Raw genomic sequence first — 16,717 nt, 5'->3', positions numbered from 1 at the left:
AAGTAGCGTGCATAAAACAGCAAAGTGTAATTTGGTCATTTGTTCGAAGAGAATACTTCTGTGGACTAGTTTTTAATGAATTAGTAAATTGTTAATTTGACGAACAGCTTAAATGTATTCTTTGTGTATTAATGTTCTCTCCATCTCTTTTAAACAGTTTTAAAATGTACAAAGTATATGTTGATGTTTTGACTAAGAATTCAGGATCAGTATTTCATTTACTTTAGATAAATCCCTAAAAAATAAAAAAGTCACAACAATTTTGAAACACATTTGTACATTGGCCCCCCATTTGTCTCCACACTGAAGGCTACATGGACTGATCCACAGTCCATTCCGACCATAGAATTACTTTATTTAAAACACCTACTGTTTGCTAAGGTCCTGCGTAGGCAAACTTGATATTGTATGTGACTTGGTGGCCGTTGTCCCATGCATACAACACGCCCTCTTTCGGATTGTAGTCGATCTGTGTGGTGTATGTGTAGCTGTTGGTGAAGGGCATTCTGGGAATCATCTGGGTGTTGGTGTGAGTGTCAAAGGCATATTCCAGGCTGGCCTCCTTCCTGTTATAGCTGTCAACAGCGTACAGGACGCCGCATACGACGAAGCAATTTCCATAGTGGTCTCTCTTGAGCCCGGTTCTCCAGGTCGTCTCCCGCTGCATACTGAGGTCCGAGGGATCCAGTCGACTCAGAACAATCACTTCCTGTAAGAAACCCTCGTCATCCAGGGCTGGGTAAATGATCCACAGGCCACTCTCATCCACGGCAAAGTTAACACCTGAGTGGCTGCGCCACTCCCAAGGTGATGACGACTCGTCGATCAGGGCGTTGTGCAGAGTGGTCCAGGCAGAGACGTAACGCAGACGCAGGTCAAACTTGATGATGTCTCTGGATAAGGCACGACTGTAGTAGAAAGCGCCATCGTAGACCGCATGGCTTGTGCCAATCCAGTCATAGGGAAGCTTGTACGAGTTTGTAAAACGGCCTGGAAGGGTTGAAGAGGAATTGACAAGATGAGAGACCAATCGTTCAAATAAGGAAATCTACTCGAAATATTTCTGCCTCTTACCTGTTTTGAAAACTGCCAAGTTGCGGAACTCAAGGAGTCTATTTCCATAGTAGGAATTTGTGACATAAATCTTGTCGTTCCCAGAAATGGGATCCTTCATCCATGCGCCTTCCTTCCTGCCATACGTGTTGTGAGTTACTGGCTCTGAGATTGTCGCCAAAGTATCCTTACAGTCCGCTGTGAAAGCGTGAGACAAACAATTTCTCAGTTTAACTTCATCCTGACCCGCATGTAAAAGTCTGACAATGATTCTGTATTTTAATTTGGGTCATCTTGACTGACAGGAAGGGTGAAGTCACCACGGAGGATGAGTAGAAGAACAGAAGGACAGCATTGCAAAAATGGTAGCGGCTGACGTCACAACCCCTAAACCGAAGTCATTATTCTTGATTTCCTTTCTAAGAATATGAAATTAGTACGCTAACATGCAAAAGATGGTGGAGACGCAAACATTGCACCATCAGCAACAGCATACTGTCATGAGTGCCGATCTCAAGGCACCATTCTGACAGTTTTTATGAAAGCATTTAAGTTTTTATTCAGCATTTTTTATATATATATATATTAAGAAAATCTGCTTTCATATGACGTCATTGTGGAAAAAGATTCTTGTTTATATGAATCCATCAAAATGATTGATGATGGTGAAGTGTGCATGCCAGGCCAGTAGTAGAGCACCTCATTTAACAAAAAAGCCCAACTTACTGGGATTATTTGAAGGAGATTCCTCCTGCCTTTGCATTGGCTCGTCTAAAACCTGGTGTGCCTCATCCCCCTTGTCTTCTTCCCAGGTGATTTTGTATTTCCGTTTGACTTGAGGAACCTGCCTGGTGCTCGTGGTGGTGGTGGTAACTGGGGTAGTGCTGGTGGTAACTGGGGTAGTGGTGGTGGTAACTGGGGTAGTGGTGGTGGTAACTGGGGTAGTGCTGGTGGTGGTAACTGGGGTACTGCTGGTGGTAACAGGGGTAGTGCTGGTGGTAGCAGGGGTAGTGCTGCTGGTGCTGGTAGCAGGGGTAGTGCTGGTGGTAACTGGGGTACTGCTGGTGGTGGTAGCAGGGGTAGTGCTGGTGGTAGCAGGGGTAGTGCTGGTGGTAACTGGGGTACTGCTGGTGGTAACTGGGGTAGTGCTGGTGGTAGCAGGGGTAGTGCTGCTGGTGGTGGTAACTGGGGTAGTACTGGTGGTAACAGGGGTAGTGCTGGTGGTGGTAACAGGGGTAATGCTGGTGGTAGCAGGGGTAGTGCTGGTGGTAACTGGGGTAGTGCTGGTGGTAGCAGGGGTAGTGCTGCTGGTGGTGGTAACTGGGGTAGTACTGGTGGTGCTGGTAGCAGGGGTAGTGCTGCTGGTGGTGGTAACTGGGGTAGTACTGGTGGTGCTGGTAGCAGGGGTAGTGCTGGTGGTGGTAACTGGGGTAGTGGTGGTGGTAACAGGGGTAGTGCTGGTGGTAACAGGGGTAGTGCTGGTGGTAACAGGGGTAGTACTGGTGGTGGTGGTAGCAGGGGTAGTGCTGGTGGTGGTGGTAGCAGGGGTAGTGCTGGTGGTGGTGGTAACTGGGGTAGTACTGGTGGTGGTGGTAACTGGGGTAGTACTGGTGGTGCTGGTAGCAGGGGTAGTGCTGGTGGTGGTGGTAACAGGGGTAGTGCTAGTGGTGGTAACAGGGGTAATGCTGGTGGTGCTGGTAGCAGGGGTAGTGCTGGTAGCAGGGGTAGTGCTGGTGGTGGTGGTAACTGGGGTACTGCTGGTGGTAGCAGGGGTAGTGCTGCTGGTGCTGGTAGCAGGGGTACTGCTGGTGGTAGCAGGGGTAGTGCTGCTGGTGCTGGTAGCAGGGGTAGTACTGGTGGTGGTGGCTGTTGAAGAGGTAAACGTAGGCGTGGCAAAAGGCAGAGAAGTGTGGTGAGACAAAGCGGTGAGTCTGTCTGTGGAAGGAGGCAAAGTCGAGCCGAGAAAGGAGCTGGATGCACTTTCTTCTTCTGCTGTTGTGGCAGCAGCCTGGGTGAGAGGTGCTACTGTGGAAAATGACACAGACTGTCGTGGTGCTGAGGTCATGGCAGAGCGGGGTGTGATGGACCCAGTGGAAGTTGGGTCGGTAGTTAAATCCTGCGTTAATGGACTTGAATGAATTGCAGTAATATCAGGTGTGGTTTGCATTTGATCTTTCATCTCCGGAGTATCGGTCCCCATCATGAAGGTTGCTGTATTTCTTGTTGTGGATGCTGATACGATGTCCTCTTTGGTTGCCTCTTCAGTGGGTTGGGTTGGGTTCTCTGCAGTTTCTGCTGTTGTCTTATGGGTAACCCTTGAAGTAGCGCCATCGGGTTCAACCATCGGCCACTTGGCGATTCTAGCAGTAACGCTTTGAGTCATCAGAGGTGCAGTATTTGCAACTGATGTGTCACTCTGCACATCTGGAGACAAATCCAATGATGTGGTGCCAATGGCACTGATGAGCTCATTGTGAGTTCCTGAGTTGGGCTTGGTTACTTTTGGGGTTTTGCGTTGGCTGGTCTTCTTGGAACTGTGCAAAGGAACTGTTAGCTTTGGCCGAAGTGATTTCAGTCTCGCCCTCATGCTTGGGCGAGGGGCTCTGTGTTGTAGAAGGTTCTCCTCAATGAAGAGGTTAATGGGTCCCTCGCCACTGAATTCATGATACTCAAAAACTGAAAAGGGAAAAGGAAATATCTGGTCAAATAAGCTTTGGAAATATTATCCAACACCAGGAAAACCTGTAAAGAATCTGATCTCAAAACTAAAATAGGAAACATGTTGTGTTGTAACGACTGAGAGGGCAGATCCATCACGGGCCTAACAGAAATATTAGGTATGATGCTTTTAATAAATCGGACAATTCTACATGTCAAGGAAAATAATATGACCATCCATCCAAAATCAATATTTTTGGTCTATGCAGGGCTTTGAAGGCATATATTTTGAACATAGATGTAAATGGATGACCGCTGGGTTATCTCACTGCTGTAATGTGCAGATGTCGGACATTTCTAGGTTCATGTGTTGCTGCCCTTAAAGCCGGAGGAGCGCTTGCACTTACAGTTCTCTCCAGGCTCCCCGTCGTCCGCCACCATCGGATCTGGATCCGATTTATAAAAAGTCATGCCTCTGATAATCATTCCACTGGAGCCCGTCTTTGAAACTTGAGAAGACTCCTTGTTTGCCACATGCTTGGGAGTCACCTGAGGTTCGGCCTCAATGATCCGAGCAGAACCATCTGTATGTAGGAAGGATGGATCTTCCCCTAAAGCTTTGTCCTCATACTGTTCCTGTTAGTGGACAGATGGATGCACAAAACGTCCATGAGACAAAGGCATAAATCGTGCAGGACGAGACCAATACAACACTTTTTACCACTATCCATATTTGGACCATTGAGACAGAGATTCTCCTACACAGTTTTAGAGTGGGACGTCCACTGAATGGATATCCTATACCTAAAACAATATGTATTACCATCCCCAAAAAATCAGAACCAGGAAACCAGTCTTTAAAGTCTACATCAGGGGTGTCAAACTCATTTTCTCCGAGGGCCACATCAGCATTATGGTTGCCCTCAAAAGGCCAGTTGTAAATGTAACATCGTGTAAATGTAACTAAATGTAACTACTCCTTAACATGCTGCTAAATAACTGTATTTACTACTACATACTTAAATTATAAATATTACATATGCAATTGCATAGTTCTAAAAATCTATCGATACCTTACTGCTGTAAAAATATCCGCCGAGGTTATGTAATCGCCGGCATCTGTCTGTAATTTGTTCTTCAATATCTCCATTGATTATTGACCGATATTTAGGGAATTTAACACAGTCATGTAGGGTGGGGGGGGGCTCTATCTCACCACTGAATATCATCTGGGTCGGATCCAGAATGGAGTCAGCAACAAATATTTAATTTTAACATTAAAACCCCATTTACAGATTAGAAATCAGTTACAAATACACTTAAACTCTGATTCACTTTTACTTTTCAGCATTTTACAAAAACAAATGTCTGCACAAAGCTCTTGCGGGCCACAAAAAACGACGTGGCGGGCCACATTGGCCCCCGGGCCTTGAGTTTGACATATATGGTCTACATCATTCACAGCTCTCAGCATTTAAAATGGTCAGTCCTGCTTCTTTTACATTTCTCGGTGTTGCTAGCGCGCTTCTCTCCGTGAAAACACTGATAAGATGTCGCGTTTACCTCCAGGTTTGGATATTCTTCTCCACTGCTGACCTCACTGGGACTCTTCTTATCCTGATGATGGACTGAAGGAGGGCTGGGCAGGATTTCAGTCACATCTGCCTGGATAAGAGGGATCTCCTGGGGCTTCTCGGCATTCATTGTGTTTTTTGCAGACGCCGATTTCTTGCAGCCATGGATAAATCAAAATATTATGCACGTAATGGAAATTGATTATGGTGATAATGACCAACAGAAGGAAAAGGAGAAAGTATTTTGACTCATAAATAGACATTTTTCACATCAGAGTTTCTCTCTCTTCATAGGAAGCAGAAAAACATAAATGTTAGTGATGACATAATAAATCTGTTCTTTTGATACAGCATGCACAAAACCTGGAGGCTGAAACTGAAGCAGTCGGATATAATATATTTATGTTTTCAGTTTTCACCTATGCTTTCCTTATTATGCCCAAATGTCCAATGGAAAAAGGGCAGGAGATGAACTTTCAAATGCATGACAATATTTGTTTACCAATGGCATCACTACAATTCCACTTAAAGACAATTCATGTGTCAATTCAATAGTAATAAAATCAATAATGCACAACCATAATCAAGTGAATTAATTGCAGCTGTTTTGTGTTCATGACCAAGTCATTGTAAACAAACTCCATTTGTGTTTTAAGTCCAGTTCACCACTGATTCAGAACCCAACAGGAATGAGACAAATATTTGTTTAGGCTCCTTACAGAAATGATTTAGATGTCTTATCCAGCTGTTATTATAATGGTGAAATAAAATCTGGAACAGTCTGGTACAAAATAATTCTCATCTCAAATCTATCTTTTCAAGAAGATTTGAATTGCTATTCAAAATAACTAAAACCCCATGGTGCACATTCACGTAGGTGTCTTCTGTTATCTGGGGTAATTAGACTGTCTGGGCATGAAACACTGCAGTTTGTCGTGTTGCACCGGTTTGGGTGGGACAACGATGATTCATGATGTTTATGCTCTCACCAGTTCTCATAAATTGTTATATCAAATTTGCTGTTGAAAGGTAAATAGTTAATTGCGCATTATTTCCTGTTTGGACGGAGACAGATTTAATTACACCTAATTTTATCTGACACATCTGCACTAAAATGCTTCCATATGCTCTCCTGAATAATAAATTCATGGTTTTCATACTTAATCTGTCTGCGTAATATTTCTAAAATCATTTATGAATGCACACAAAGAGAATAAAAGGCCAAAGACGGCATAAACACACCCAATATGCTCATATTTTACCGGCAGATTATCTTTAATCCTCGAATGTTTGTGTACCTTTTCAATGTGGTCAATACGATCCAGGAGCTTATCGGTGACAGAGTGCAGCTTCAGCAGATCCATGCCATAGAAGGAGCCTTCCAGCAAGTCGAGGACGGTGGACAGCTAGAATGAGCAGGTGGATTCCATCAAAACGCGTGATCAACTCAAGGAACGCCATGCGCGAAACAGGCTGGATAACATGTGGGGCTACTTCTCCTGTAATTGAAAATACGTGGCATCCAAGCCCCCCCAAAATGATCCAGGCTGCTCTGGAAATAACCAGGAGCGCAAATCAGCCTCCTTTAACCAATGGCTTTGACGCGTTTGTAGGGGGGGGGGCTTTTTCTATGAATAGACAATGACACTTCACCTTGACACTTTCTTTTCCGGCCTCTCTAAGTTTTTTCAGCCTGAACTCTGCCTCGCACGGGTTGACCGCAGACGGAGGAGCGACGCAGGCGCACTTGCAGTGCGCTCCAGATGTGAGCGTCTCCACGGTGTAGAAGTCCTGCGCGGTGGCGCGCCCGTCCTCGATCCGACGACAGGCGCTCCTGCTCAGGGGTCTGACAACACATTTACACCGACAGTCAGAGCCTTCCGAGAGGACTTTCACTTTGTCATAATCACCCAGCAGCTACAAAGAGAAGAGGACGGATGCATGTTTGACCACACTCAGGCAAAAATAAACGAATCTGCACAATTGAATGCATCATAAAAGCAGCATCGTTTCTTATCGGGACGCTCGAACGCTTCCTACCTTGGAGAGGACGGACTCCCGGTCATCGATTTGCTCTTTCTTGCTCCTGAGGTTTGACCTGGCGTCTTCACCCCAGGATCTCGGCGCTGCAGAGCCTCGCCGAATAAACGCGCAACAAACCACGATGGCGACGCATATCTTAAACATGTTGCCTCTCACTGAGAACCGAGGAGAGAAATAAAGATTAGTCCTATTTTTGGTAGGCTGGCATTGGCACAGCCAGCCTGTGTCACCGATTGCTTAAACTCCCCCCCCACAAAAAAAATAACCTGTTTCTGGCCCTAACACTGAAGAAGTCATGTGCAGATATTAAGTTCTACAGCGCATCGTCGCCCAGCGCGCAGTCTGAGACCAGCCGGCCGCTACCGCTGGAGGAGCGCCGGCAGGAGGCGGATCTGACCCCGCGAGCAAAGGAGGAGGCGCCGCTGCAGACTGGTCGCCTGGTCGCCCACGACACGCAGGAGACGATGTCGGACAAGAGTAAAATATCACTGAGGCTCATTCAACAGTTTAAAGCACTTCTAGTCCAGAGTTGGAGCATGTCGGACGCTCCTGGAGGTTCAAGTGTGAACTTGCTGCCCTCTATCGGCAGTATTGTTTACTACAATGACAACAAGCAGAGCGTCGCATTTGATTTATTCACGATTTAAGGCACATTTAACTTTCAATGCTCATCAAAATTAGCCCATTACTGTGACACATGTAGATGCAGTAATTGATGTTAAGATCTCTTAAGGCACGTGGTGCCATAAGGGCTTGAACACTGACAATCGATTGAATATCAAAGCAATAGTTCAGCCTCGTAGCTGTGATCATTATCCAAAGAGAACAACTTATTTTATTATAAAGCAGTTTACATAATTTTCAGTAGAAAGTCTAAATAGACTGATTTTTTTTTTACTTTCATTTGTCTGAAATATTTGATCACTGAAGAAAATGCAGTAGAGCACCACAGCCTTTATAATCAAAAATGTTTTTTGACAACTGTCCACATAATTTGTATTCAATCTCCTACAACAAAAGCATTACTTCTACTTGATGCTTTAATTTGTAATCAGCTTATATATCTTCTGTCTAGAAAGAAAGTGTAGTGAAGTCCCAGCTCGAGGCCCCTGAATGACCAACGTCAACGTAGTGCACAGGCTAGTACTTAAAGTCAAAGCGGCTACTCTCCCTTGCATTCTTCATGTTTCATCCTCTCCTCTGATGTCACAGGCAGGATGAGGTGAGAAATGCGACTCCACAGTCCACCATATTTGTCAAGGTCCATACTGTCAAATGACACAGGATGTCCGTCGGAGAGGAACTTCTTCCGTAGATGGTCATCAACCATCTCCTCCACGGTACTCAAACGACTTTCAGCAGGAATCTCTTCTTCTTCCAGCAGTACTGTGAAAATCAGAAATGTCTTCTTGAAGGCGGCATTCTCGTGGTCGCAGTAGCGATAAAAGATCAGCGTAGATCCTGGAGGCAGCTCCTCGAAGCGGTGAATGACGGCGACGGGCTTGTCCCCTTCAAAAGCTCCCTGCAACTTGCTGTCGATATCCAGCTTGACCTGGTCGCTGTCCTGGCTCGCTTTGCCAGCTCCATCAATGTGGAGCACAGAGCCATTGAAGGAGGAAGAGAAGGCGGAGGCCAGGCCCCGAGCCAGGCAGGACAACGTGGACTCTGCCCGGACACCTGAAGTCAGGATCAGACTGACCGGCTCTGTGGGCTGGGCACACTGGAGGTGTTTCAGCAGGTGGATCCTGCTCCGAATCCAGAACTCAGATCTCTGATTAGGAAACTGCGTCTTTAGTTTTTCCATTTGCTTGAGGAAAATGTCTATTTGACATGCATTCTCTTCCTGAGGTTGAAACCCGGGCTGACGGAGGTGCTGCAGCAGAATGGCAACGACCACAACTACAACTACACCGACTGCTAGCAGGCACCCTCCGATTCCTACGGGCAAAAGTCAAATGCTTCGTCACTCAAAGCAAACAAGATGAAACACAAGGAAATACAGCAGTAACAGTACTACCTCCAGGCTTTCCAGTATCCACTGGAACTGCAGGTTCAGGCGTCTCCTGAGTAGTTGGACGGATGGTTTCAACTTCATTTCCTTCTTCATCTGAGGTCTCCCATGAGCTTGTTTTCTCTTGTGTGTCAAGGCTACTTTCATCATCTGACCAAGGAAAGAGATAAAATAACACATTAAGACCAACTAAACTCTGCAGTCACCCCCAGACAATGAAAGCCAGCTCTGCTGTAAACTCCCTGGACTCCCCACACTGGAGCAATGGCTGCTCCGTTAAACTGCAGCAACTAGAACCCGTAGCAGAAAGGTAAAGGAAGTCCCTAAAATGTGTGAAACGATGCTCACCGTCTGCAGCGTGAGGATCTGTGTTGTTGATATTTGTGGGTTTGTCTTTATTTCCAGCACTGGGTCCATCTCTCTGGTCATTTGTCGGATTATTCTGATCAGCTGCACTAGTTTTTGATGCTCTGTTCTCTCCGATGTGGGAATCGCCCGATTCTATTAGACAAGATTAAATCTATGTTGTCACTGTCCAGCACAGCAAACGAAGGCGTTCACATGTCGTCAAATATTTACATCAGTTAATTAGATGAATAAATACGCACAAAAATAAAAATACGACGTGCAAAACATGCCATCAGCAATTGAACAACAGACATCGTATCGTGGATAAATTAATATAAAAACTGATTCCTCTAATGTCAAAAACATGCAAGAAATAAATGATACTGGAGGTGAGCTGTAGTGTGGATCCAGGCACTGTATAAACAAACTAAAAAAAGAGTATTAGTAAGAGCTAAATATTTGCCTTGGCTTTTTAATATCTGAGGGACGTCTCCCGACTGTTGGACAGAGGCTTCGCTGGAACTCTTCTCCTTTGCAGTCAGCTTCACGTCTCTTGCTGTCACGCTGTTGTGATCACCATGACTTCCAGCCTCAGCTTGAGGTAAGGAGCTGTTGTCCATTATAGTCCGTGAACTGGTCTCATTTGGAGAGGATGACGCTTCTTTAAGACGTACCATCTTTTCAGCGGAATCACGGTCTATAGACAAAAAAAAACAGAAACCAAATTTCATTTGGTTGGACCGAGTCTCAAACGAATAATATTACATTTCTAATGAAATTATTATTTTTTTATTCCCATCACAGATGCGGCACGTGGTCAGAAACACTTGGTTATATTTTAACATCACATTTTTGTAAAACATCAATCCAAACTCTTCTGTCGGAGTATGACCAGCATAAGCAAACTGAACACACAATGAGCTCAAGACATTTAATTTGGATTTCCTCTCAGGAATTTAACAATCAAATTACTCTTCACCTACATTTAAAGCCAGCCTGCTCTTTGTCCTCATTTTTCTCGCTGCAACTCTTGCTGTCTGTGCATGCAGATGATGAAGCTGAATATTTTAGGCGACACACAGATCATACCTGATTAGTGCAGTCAATGCAGAAACACATTTTTAAAGACCGATCAAATGGATTACTATCAGTTTGGACTTCAGGGTTGTCACCATCTGTCCTTTGCAGTGCGTTCTCGTCGCTAGCAGACACATGGTCCATATTTGTTAGTGGCGTTTCTCCTTCCTTGGCATCTGAGAGAAATGTAAATAACTTATTAGACAACGTAGTAAACAACGTAGATTAACGGGGTGCCTACTGTTATATAATTAGTAAGGGGAGCTGCTGGCAAAACCTGCTTTCTGTGAAACAATCTAATGGCAACATTGGACTGCTTGTTAGCTAACTAACCTAGCCATCTCTGCTAAGTAAACTGGCAGACAAGACTAACCTAGACGAGCTTCAAGTAAGTAAAGCAATAGATACCTTTAATTTGAAAGCACTGACACAGTGGTTATTTATTAAAATCAAGCTCTTACCAAACGCACTTTCGGTTTCAATTCCATAGAATAAGAACTGCGTTAGACTTCCGCATCATTTGACTTTACGTCACGTGTTTCGCACATACTGACAGTTCATTGGACAAATGAGCTCACCAGTGCACTAGCACCGCCTACTGGACTGTTAATGGAGTGATAAAAGAACAACAACAACAACAATAACAAAAGAAAAACACACACAAAATGGTGGAATCTGCTTACATGATGTCCACAAAACATTTATCCAGTTTTTAAAATGTGGTCAGTAGCTCACCGTTATCAGCAGTACAACTCGCCAGGCCGTCATGTAATTAGGGTGGAACGTCTCTGCACTTCCTGTTTCTCGTAGGATGACTATAGGTGTAACTCATTGTCCTGTCGCATATAGGTCCCCCTACAGGGAAGTCCGTGGATGGTCGCGATGCGTACTGGTATTATTTAATTTGACTGGTGGAGTTTATGTCAGTCGTAACTTGTGTTAAATGGATCCCGAGACCTCTGAAAATACAGTTCCTCGCCTCCCAAGACGATCGACGAGGCATTCATCAGGTAAAGGCGGGGAAAAGTAGCCATTTAAGATACTGACTGAAATAAATCACTACTACTATCAACGATTAGTTAACCTAGCTGACTAAAACAACTCACTTTTGTTATTGAAGTTGAAAACAAGCCACTCGAATATTTGGTTTACTTTATGGTAACTGACTTTATTAGAGTCGCCTCTCCTCAGATTCTGGAGATTCCTACAAACGAATTTCAAGCTAACGAAAATGGCCTCTTGCAGTAATAGAACAATCTGTCACTCACCTGCTTTCTGCTCCTTGCTTAGTATTGAATTTTGAGGCAACCCCCAGGGGTCCCCTGAAAAGGACCAAAAAGGGTTTAGTGAACCGAGCTCCTGTTGCAGACGCTCATGCCTCCAGGGATGCTGGCAATGGCTCAGAGAATGAAGGAGATGAAGGTAATGTTCAGTCAGCAGTATATCCTGTTCACAAGTTCTCAGTTTGTACTTCCAGGTTAGTGTGACACATAAAATGTTATTCCCCTCCTCAACAGACTCCCTGACCAAGAAGAGTAGGCTGGAGTCTGAAACGTATGACAGTAGCAGTGATGAGAATAAGATGGATGTCCAGGAATCCTTTGAAGATCTGGCAAAAAAGGAAGTCCAGCATATTGTCCAGGATTCTTCTCATAAACAAACACCACGCTATGGTCAGAACCTATTTAATTAAGCTTTACATTATTTCTCAATCTGTTCAAATGTTGTCATCATTAGTTTATTTTTATTTATTTTTTTAAAGTTCAAATGTCACTCATACTTTTACGAAGGTTAAAGTGAAATCATCTTTTTGCTTTGGCCTTAGTAAAATGATTGTTTAAGGAGGGCTGTAAGAAAACTCTGATACTGGAGAATTTGGACTGTGTAAAAGCATGGCCGCTTTTATATAATATATAAACAGTTTCAGAATTCTTGATACATTGTCTTAACAACAATCAAATGATAATACCATTACTTCCCAAATTTACATACCATACTTTAGTGGACTATTTATTTTGTACAATATAAAAACAGTGATTAAATCGAGATATCAAATTAGTATTGAAATTGATAGATACTTATATTTTTTTGTATTTTCATATTTTAGTTATGTACCGATTGAATTTGGCAAGGAATGTAGATCATAAAGGCATCTTTTTTCTGTTATAGGCTTGATGTTTTACTTTGGTATTAGTGATCTTTGGTTCATAAAACTTGACGCCACTATCAGTTAGTTTAGCTATTTCATTATTTACTGAACCTTTCCCTTTGTTCCACTCAGGCCCCTTTGGAGACTTGAGCTTATCACCTTGTGTTGTGCTTGGTGAACGGTGCAAACCCTGTTATGCTGAAAATGAAGCCAAGAGAGGTACTAAAATTCAACCGTATAATGACATTAAGGGACAATGATACATCTTCATTAATCTGGGTTATCTGTTCTCAGCAAAAACATCAGCAAAAGAACCGACATCCTCCACCAAGTCCCTCAAAAAAAGCAGCCCACTAGTGACGAGACATGATGTGGTGGTTCCAAAGATTCCCACCATGGAAGAGTACAAGAAAAAAATGAATGCTAAAATCACAAGCATTGGTATCGTAGATCTTTAAGTTTAAACAGGCTATGATCGAGAAAATGTATGAAAAAAAACCACCTGTTCCATACAATTGTTGTAAAAGGATCAGATATTGATATTTAAAAAAATGTTGCCTCATATTTTAGCCACACCCACGGTCAGCCACCGTGGCTCAAGCACGTACCCACCCTTGGAGAAATCCTACATGACACGGCAACGTGTGAACAACATTCCAGCAAAAGAACGTCAGGACGAAAAACAAGGTTGGTGGATTCAACTGGATATTACGGTTTATCCGATCCAGACGTCTTTGATGTTAAGGAGATTATCTTTTTTTAAAAGGCATAAAGAAAACTGCTGTTATCAAGAGAGCCTCTGCACATTCCCCCAGAGGTAAACCACGGTCATTTCAATTACATTATCTTTAAACCTGAGAACGCTCTCTCTAAATATTGTCTTGTGTCCCTTCAGGATTCATGTGGTATTTTTGGGGTTTGGTTTTCCTGCTGCTGCTCTGCTCTTTTACCATCTTGCTGGCATACAAGGTTATTCCTGTACAAATTATTGCACATGATGGAAAGTGGTTTTCCAGTGCTGTAAAAATCGAGAAGTTTGCGGATCAGTTGACCCTTCTTAGGAGTCAGTTCCCCAGTCAGCGGCCTGAGTTGTGGAAAAGGAGCAAGATCCACCTGGAAAAGCACCTGAAATCAAAGGCGCCCACAGAGCCCGTTAGTCTGATCTTTACGGCTGGCCTCAGAGCTGAGAAGACGCTGCGCTGTCTGGCTCAGAGGCTGGCCTCGTCATACGCTTCAGCCCGTAATGCTTCTGTTCTCCTCATCGACGGAGCCAGTAAAGCCAACCAGGACAGCGATGACGTGAAGCTCCAAATTGACACCCAGTTGCGAGCAGCATTTGAAGGAGACCAACCCGTAGTTGTCATTCATCGCTTGGAGGAGCTGCCTCCAGGCGCCACCCTCATTTTTTATCGCTACTGCGACCACGAGAACGCTGCGTTCAAGAACGTCTTCTTGCTGTTTACGGTCCTCCTGCTTCAGGATGAGGTGAGGGTTGAGCAGAGTCTGAAGGAGGTTGAGGAGACGGTACAAGACTATGTCAAGGAAAGGCTGGTAGGCTCAGGTAATCAAACTGCCTTCAATGAGATGGACACTGACAAGTACGGCGGACTGTGGAGCCGCATCTCTCATCTTATCTTGCCAGTTGTGTCTGAGATGGGAATAGAGCAGAAAGAGTGCTGATCAAACATAAAGTCAGGGTACCACTTGATCATCCCGGGCATTGATGGCACTTATAGGAGCTTGAAACATAAAAAATGCCACGTAAGTCGTGTTTCTTTGGTTATATTTTTATGCTTAAGACTTGAATAAGTTTGACGGTTGTATTAATCTTTCCGTGCCAGAGATGGGATGGTTTATAAAATGAGATTTAGCACGGATTCTATTCAACTATACTCAGAGAGGACCAGCACTGAGTTCTTACACAGACACGCTGCACAATAAGATGTAATTATGGATGATTTGCTTTAAGTGGAAATTCATATTTTTGTTGTGTAATGAATCTGCTAATGCTGTATATTCCCATTTAATGTTCCATTTTTGTTTTCTCATTTAATCACCTTGTGCACACAGTTGGTTTGTTTTTGCACAGAGCTTATTTTTAGTCGTTGCTTTCCATCCCATTAATAATACTGTCTTTTATTGAGATATATATATTTTATTATATTTTTTCTGACTACGTTTGTCTCGTTCCCAGATATAACTATTTTTGATAATTACATATATATATATATATATTGGATATGAAAAAGTGTTTTGCAGGTACTACCACTGACGTGTGAATAGAATGTTGTCAGTTTAGAAGCTGCAAATATTACAGCCAGTCACAGAATGTGCCTTAAACTGGTATATGGATGATAGAACATTACATGTTTGCAATGTAGTGAGACACATCAGTAATTTGAAACATCACAACTCAAAATATTATTGTAGTGTTGTCCATCCTTCCTTCCATGGATTGATGGAGTTGTTTAAAAGGTAAATTTCAAATTACAGAAAACAGTTTTTTTCCCCAAAAATGGCAAAAAATGTCCTTTTATGTTGTTCAGAGTAATTTTGCTTTGCTAATATTAACACTTGTACATTTTCAATAAAAACCATTTTGATAAATACCTGACTTTGTTTCCTGTAGGCCGCTACTGAGTTTTGGGTTTTGTATACCACTGGAAAGTGTTTAGAATTTTCTTCACGCAATATAGACAAGAATATAAATATAGTACAGTCATAAGCTTTGGAACCAGGACTTTTTTATTATTCATTGTCACTGAATACAGGATGATGTTCCTGGCAGATAAACACAAACAGTTGTGGAGTTTTATTCTGTAAGATCTGTATAGATACATTTCATTTATAGTATATTTGCTATATAGCTTTGGTAAAAAAACACATACAGTACTGCATTCAATTATTCTTAACCACAATAACAGCCCTGTAGCTGGTGGAGATTTGGCAGACATGAGGATACACTCCAAAGCAAGTCAGCAGGTCGGATACAAAATTGGGTATTTTCTTGAATCTCTCACTATTGCGTCTATTTATGTTGCTATAAACTGCGGTGATTATCATTGATTATCATCGATGATCAGCGATTATCGCTGCCCAAAACGAAGCACTCTTTAAGTGGGAGAAGTATTTATGTCGGTCAATAATCACATGACATCTGTTTACCCTGTTACGACAACCGAACTTACTTTATTAATCCCGCCCACGTACCTCGTTGTCATTGGTCGGGGGGCGACATGTCGTTTTATCATTGGATGACACAATGCCAATCATTTAATTTCTACATTTTTTACACGCGCACCTAAAACGATCCGGATTGTTTTAGCCGTAAGGCGCATCTGCAAAAGTATGTTAAAGTAATTATTCATGTTTTATTGTGTCGCCAGCAGCTGCGTAGAATGTTAGAGATCAAAGTTTAGCATTTGTTCGTGTTGTCACGCTTGTTTTTTTCTGTTTCAGCCAAACGCTAAATATAACGAGGCGTTCAAAGGCAGACAGACTCCTAAGTGAAGCGTGAACGACCTTCCGGTTGTGTATTATTACATGTTCGACATTACAAAAGTGATTTTAGCCCTCTAAGACATGGCAGTCAGAGCTGAGTATTGATGTACTGTAGTAACTCTTTTAGCTCTTAGCTATTTGAGGTAACGCGAATTAAACATGTCTAGTATTTAATTTGTATGACTTCTTAAACTAGTCCTACACCATGTGGATGTTTGTGTATTAAAATGTCGACTGTGGCTGGCCTTAGAATGTAATGGTACACGAGATTTATTACTTTTTATTGCATGCTTTGCTTACTTC

The 16,717-nt window shown here is 43.0% G+C and overlaps 3 protein-coding genes across 3 annotated transcripts; 1 reads left to right on the top strand and 2 right to left on the bottom strand.

The window, feature by feature from the left end:
- Positions 1-30: 30 nt before the first annotated feature.
- olfml2ba (olfactomedin-like 2Ba) lies at positions 31-7,472 on the bottom strand. The gene is made up of 9 exons (XM_068743219.1): positions 7,326-7,472; positions 6,939-7,202; positions 6,584-6,691; positions 5,275-5,439; positions 4,119-4,347; positions 2,908-3,729; positions 1,780-1,968; positions 1,075-1,251; positions 31-990 (listed from the first exon to the last, which is right to left on the bottom strand). Exons 1-9 carry the CDS (start codon positions 7,470-7,472, stop codon positions 377-379), a joined length of 2,715 nt encoding a protein of 904 aa, XP_068599320.1. The 3' UTR covers positions 31-376.
- A 474-nt stretch (positions 7,473-7,946) lies between these two features.
- LOC137899533 (torsin-1A-interacting protein 2-like) lies at positions 7,947-11,312 on the bottom strand. Its single transcript, XM_068743571.1, has 7 exons — positions 11,300-11,312; positions 10,833-10,940; positions 10,671-10,724; positions 10,157-10,384; positions 9,688-9,840; positions 9,346-9,489; positions 7,947-9,266 (listed from the first exon to the last, which is right to left on the bottom strand). Exons 1-7 carry the CDS (start codon positions 11,310-11,312, stop codon positions 8,491-8,493), a joined length of 1,476 nt encoding a protein of 491 aa, XP_068599672.1. The 3' UTR covers positions 7,947-8,490.
- A 2,230-nt stretch (positions 11,313-13,542) lies between these two features.
- LOC137899532 (torsin-1A-interacting protein 1-like) lies at positions 13,543-15,481 on the top strand. Its single transcript, XM_068743570.1, has 3 exons — positions 13,543-13,600; positions 13,680-13,730; positions 13,809-15,481. Exons 1-3 carry the CDS (start codon positions 13,543-13,545, stop codon positions 14,591-14,593), a joined length of 894 nt encoding a protein of 297 aa, XP_068599671.1. The 3' UTR covers positions 14,594-15,481.
- The last annotated feature ends 1,236 nt before the right edge of the window (positions 15,482-16,717 follow it).

The sequence above is a fragment of the Brachionichthys hirsutus genome, chromosome 9 (assembly GCF_040956055.1).
Source record: "Brachionichthys hirsutus isolate HB-005 chromosome 9, CSIRO-AGI_Bhir_v1, whole genome shotgun sequence".
In the NCBI taxonomy this organism is placed as follows: Eukaryota; Metazoa; Chordata; class Actinopteri; order Lophiiformes; family Brachionichthyidae; genus Brachionichthys; species Brachionichthys hirsutus.
Note: the sequence above shows the minus strand (reverse complement) of the source record. Positions and strands in the feature narration are given on the sequence as shown.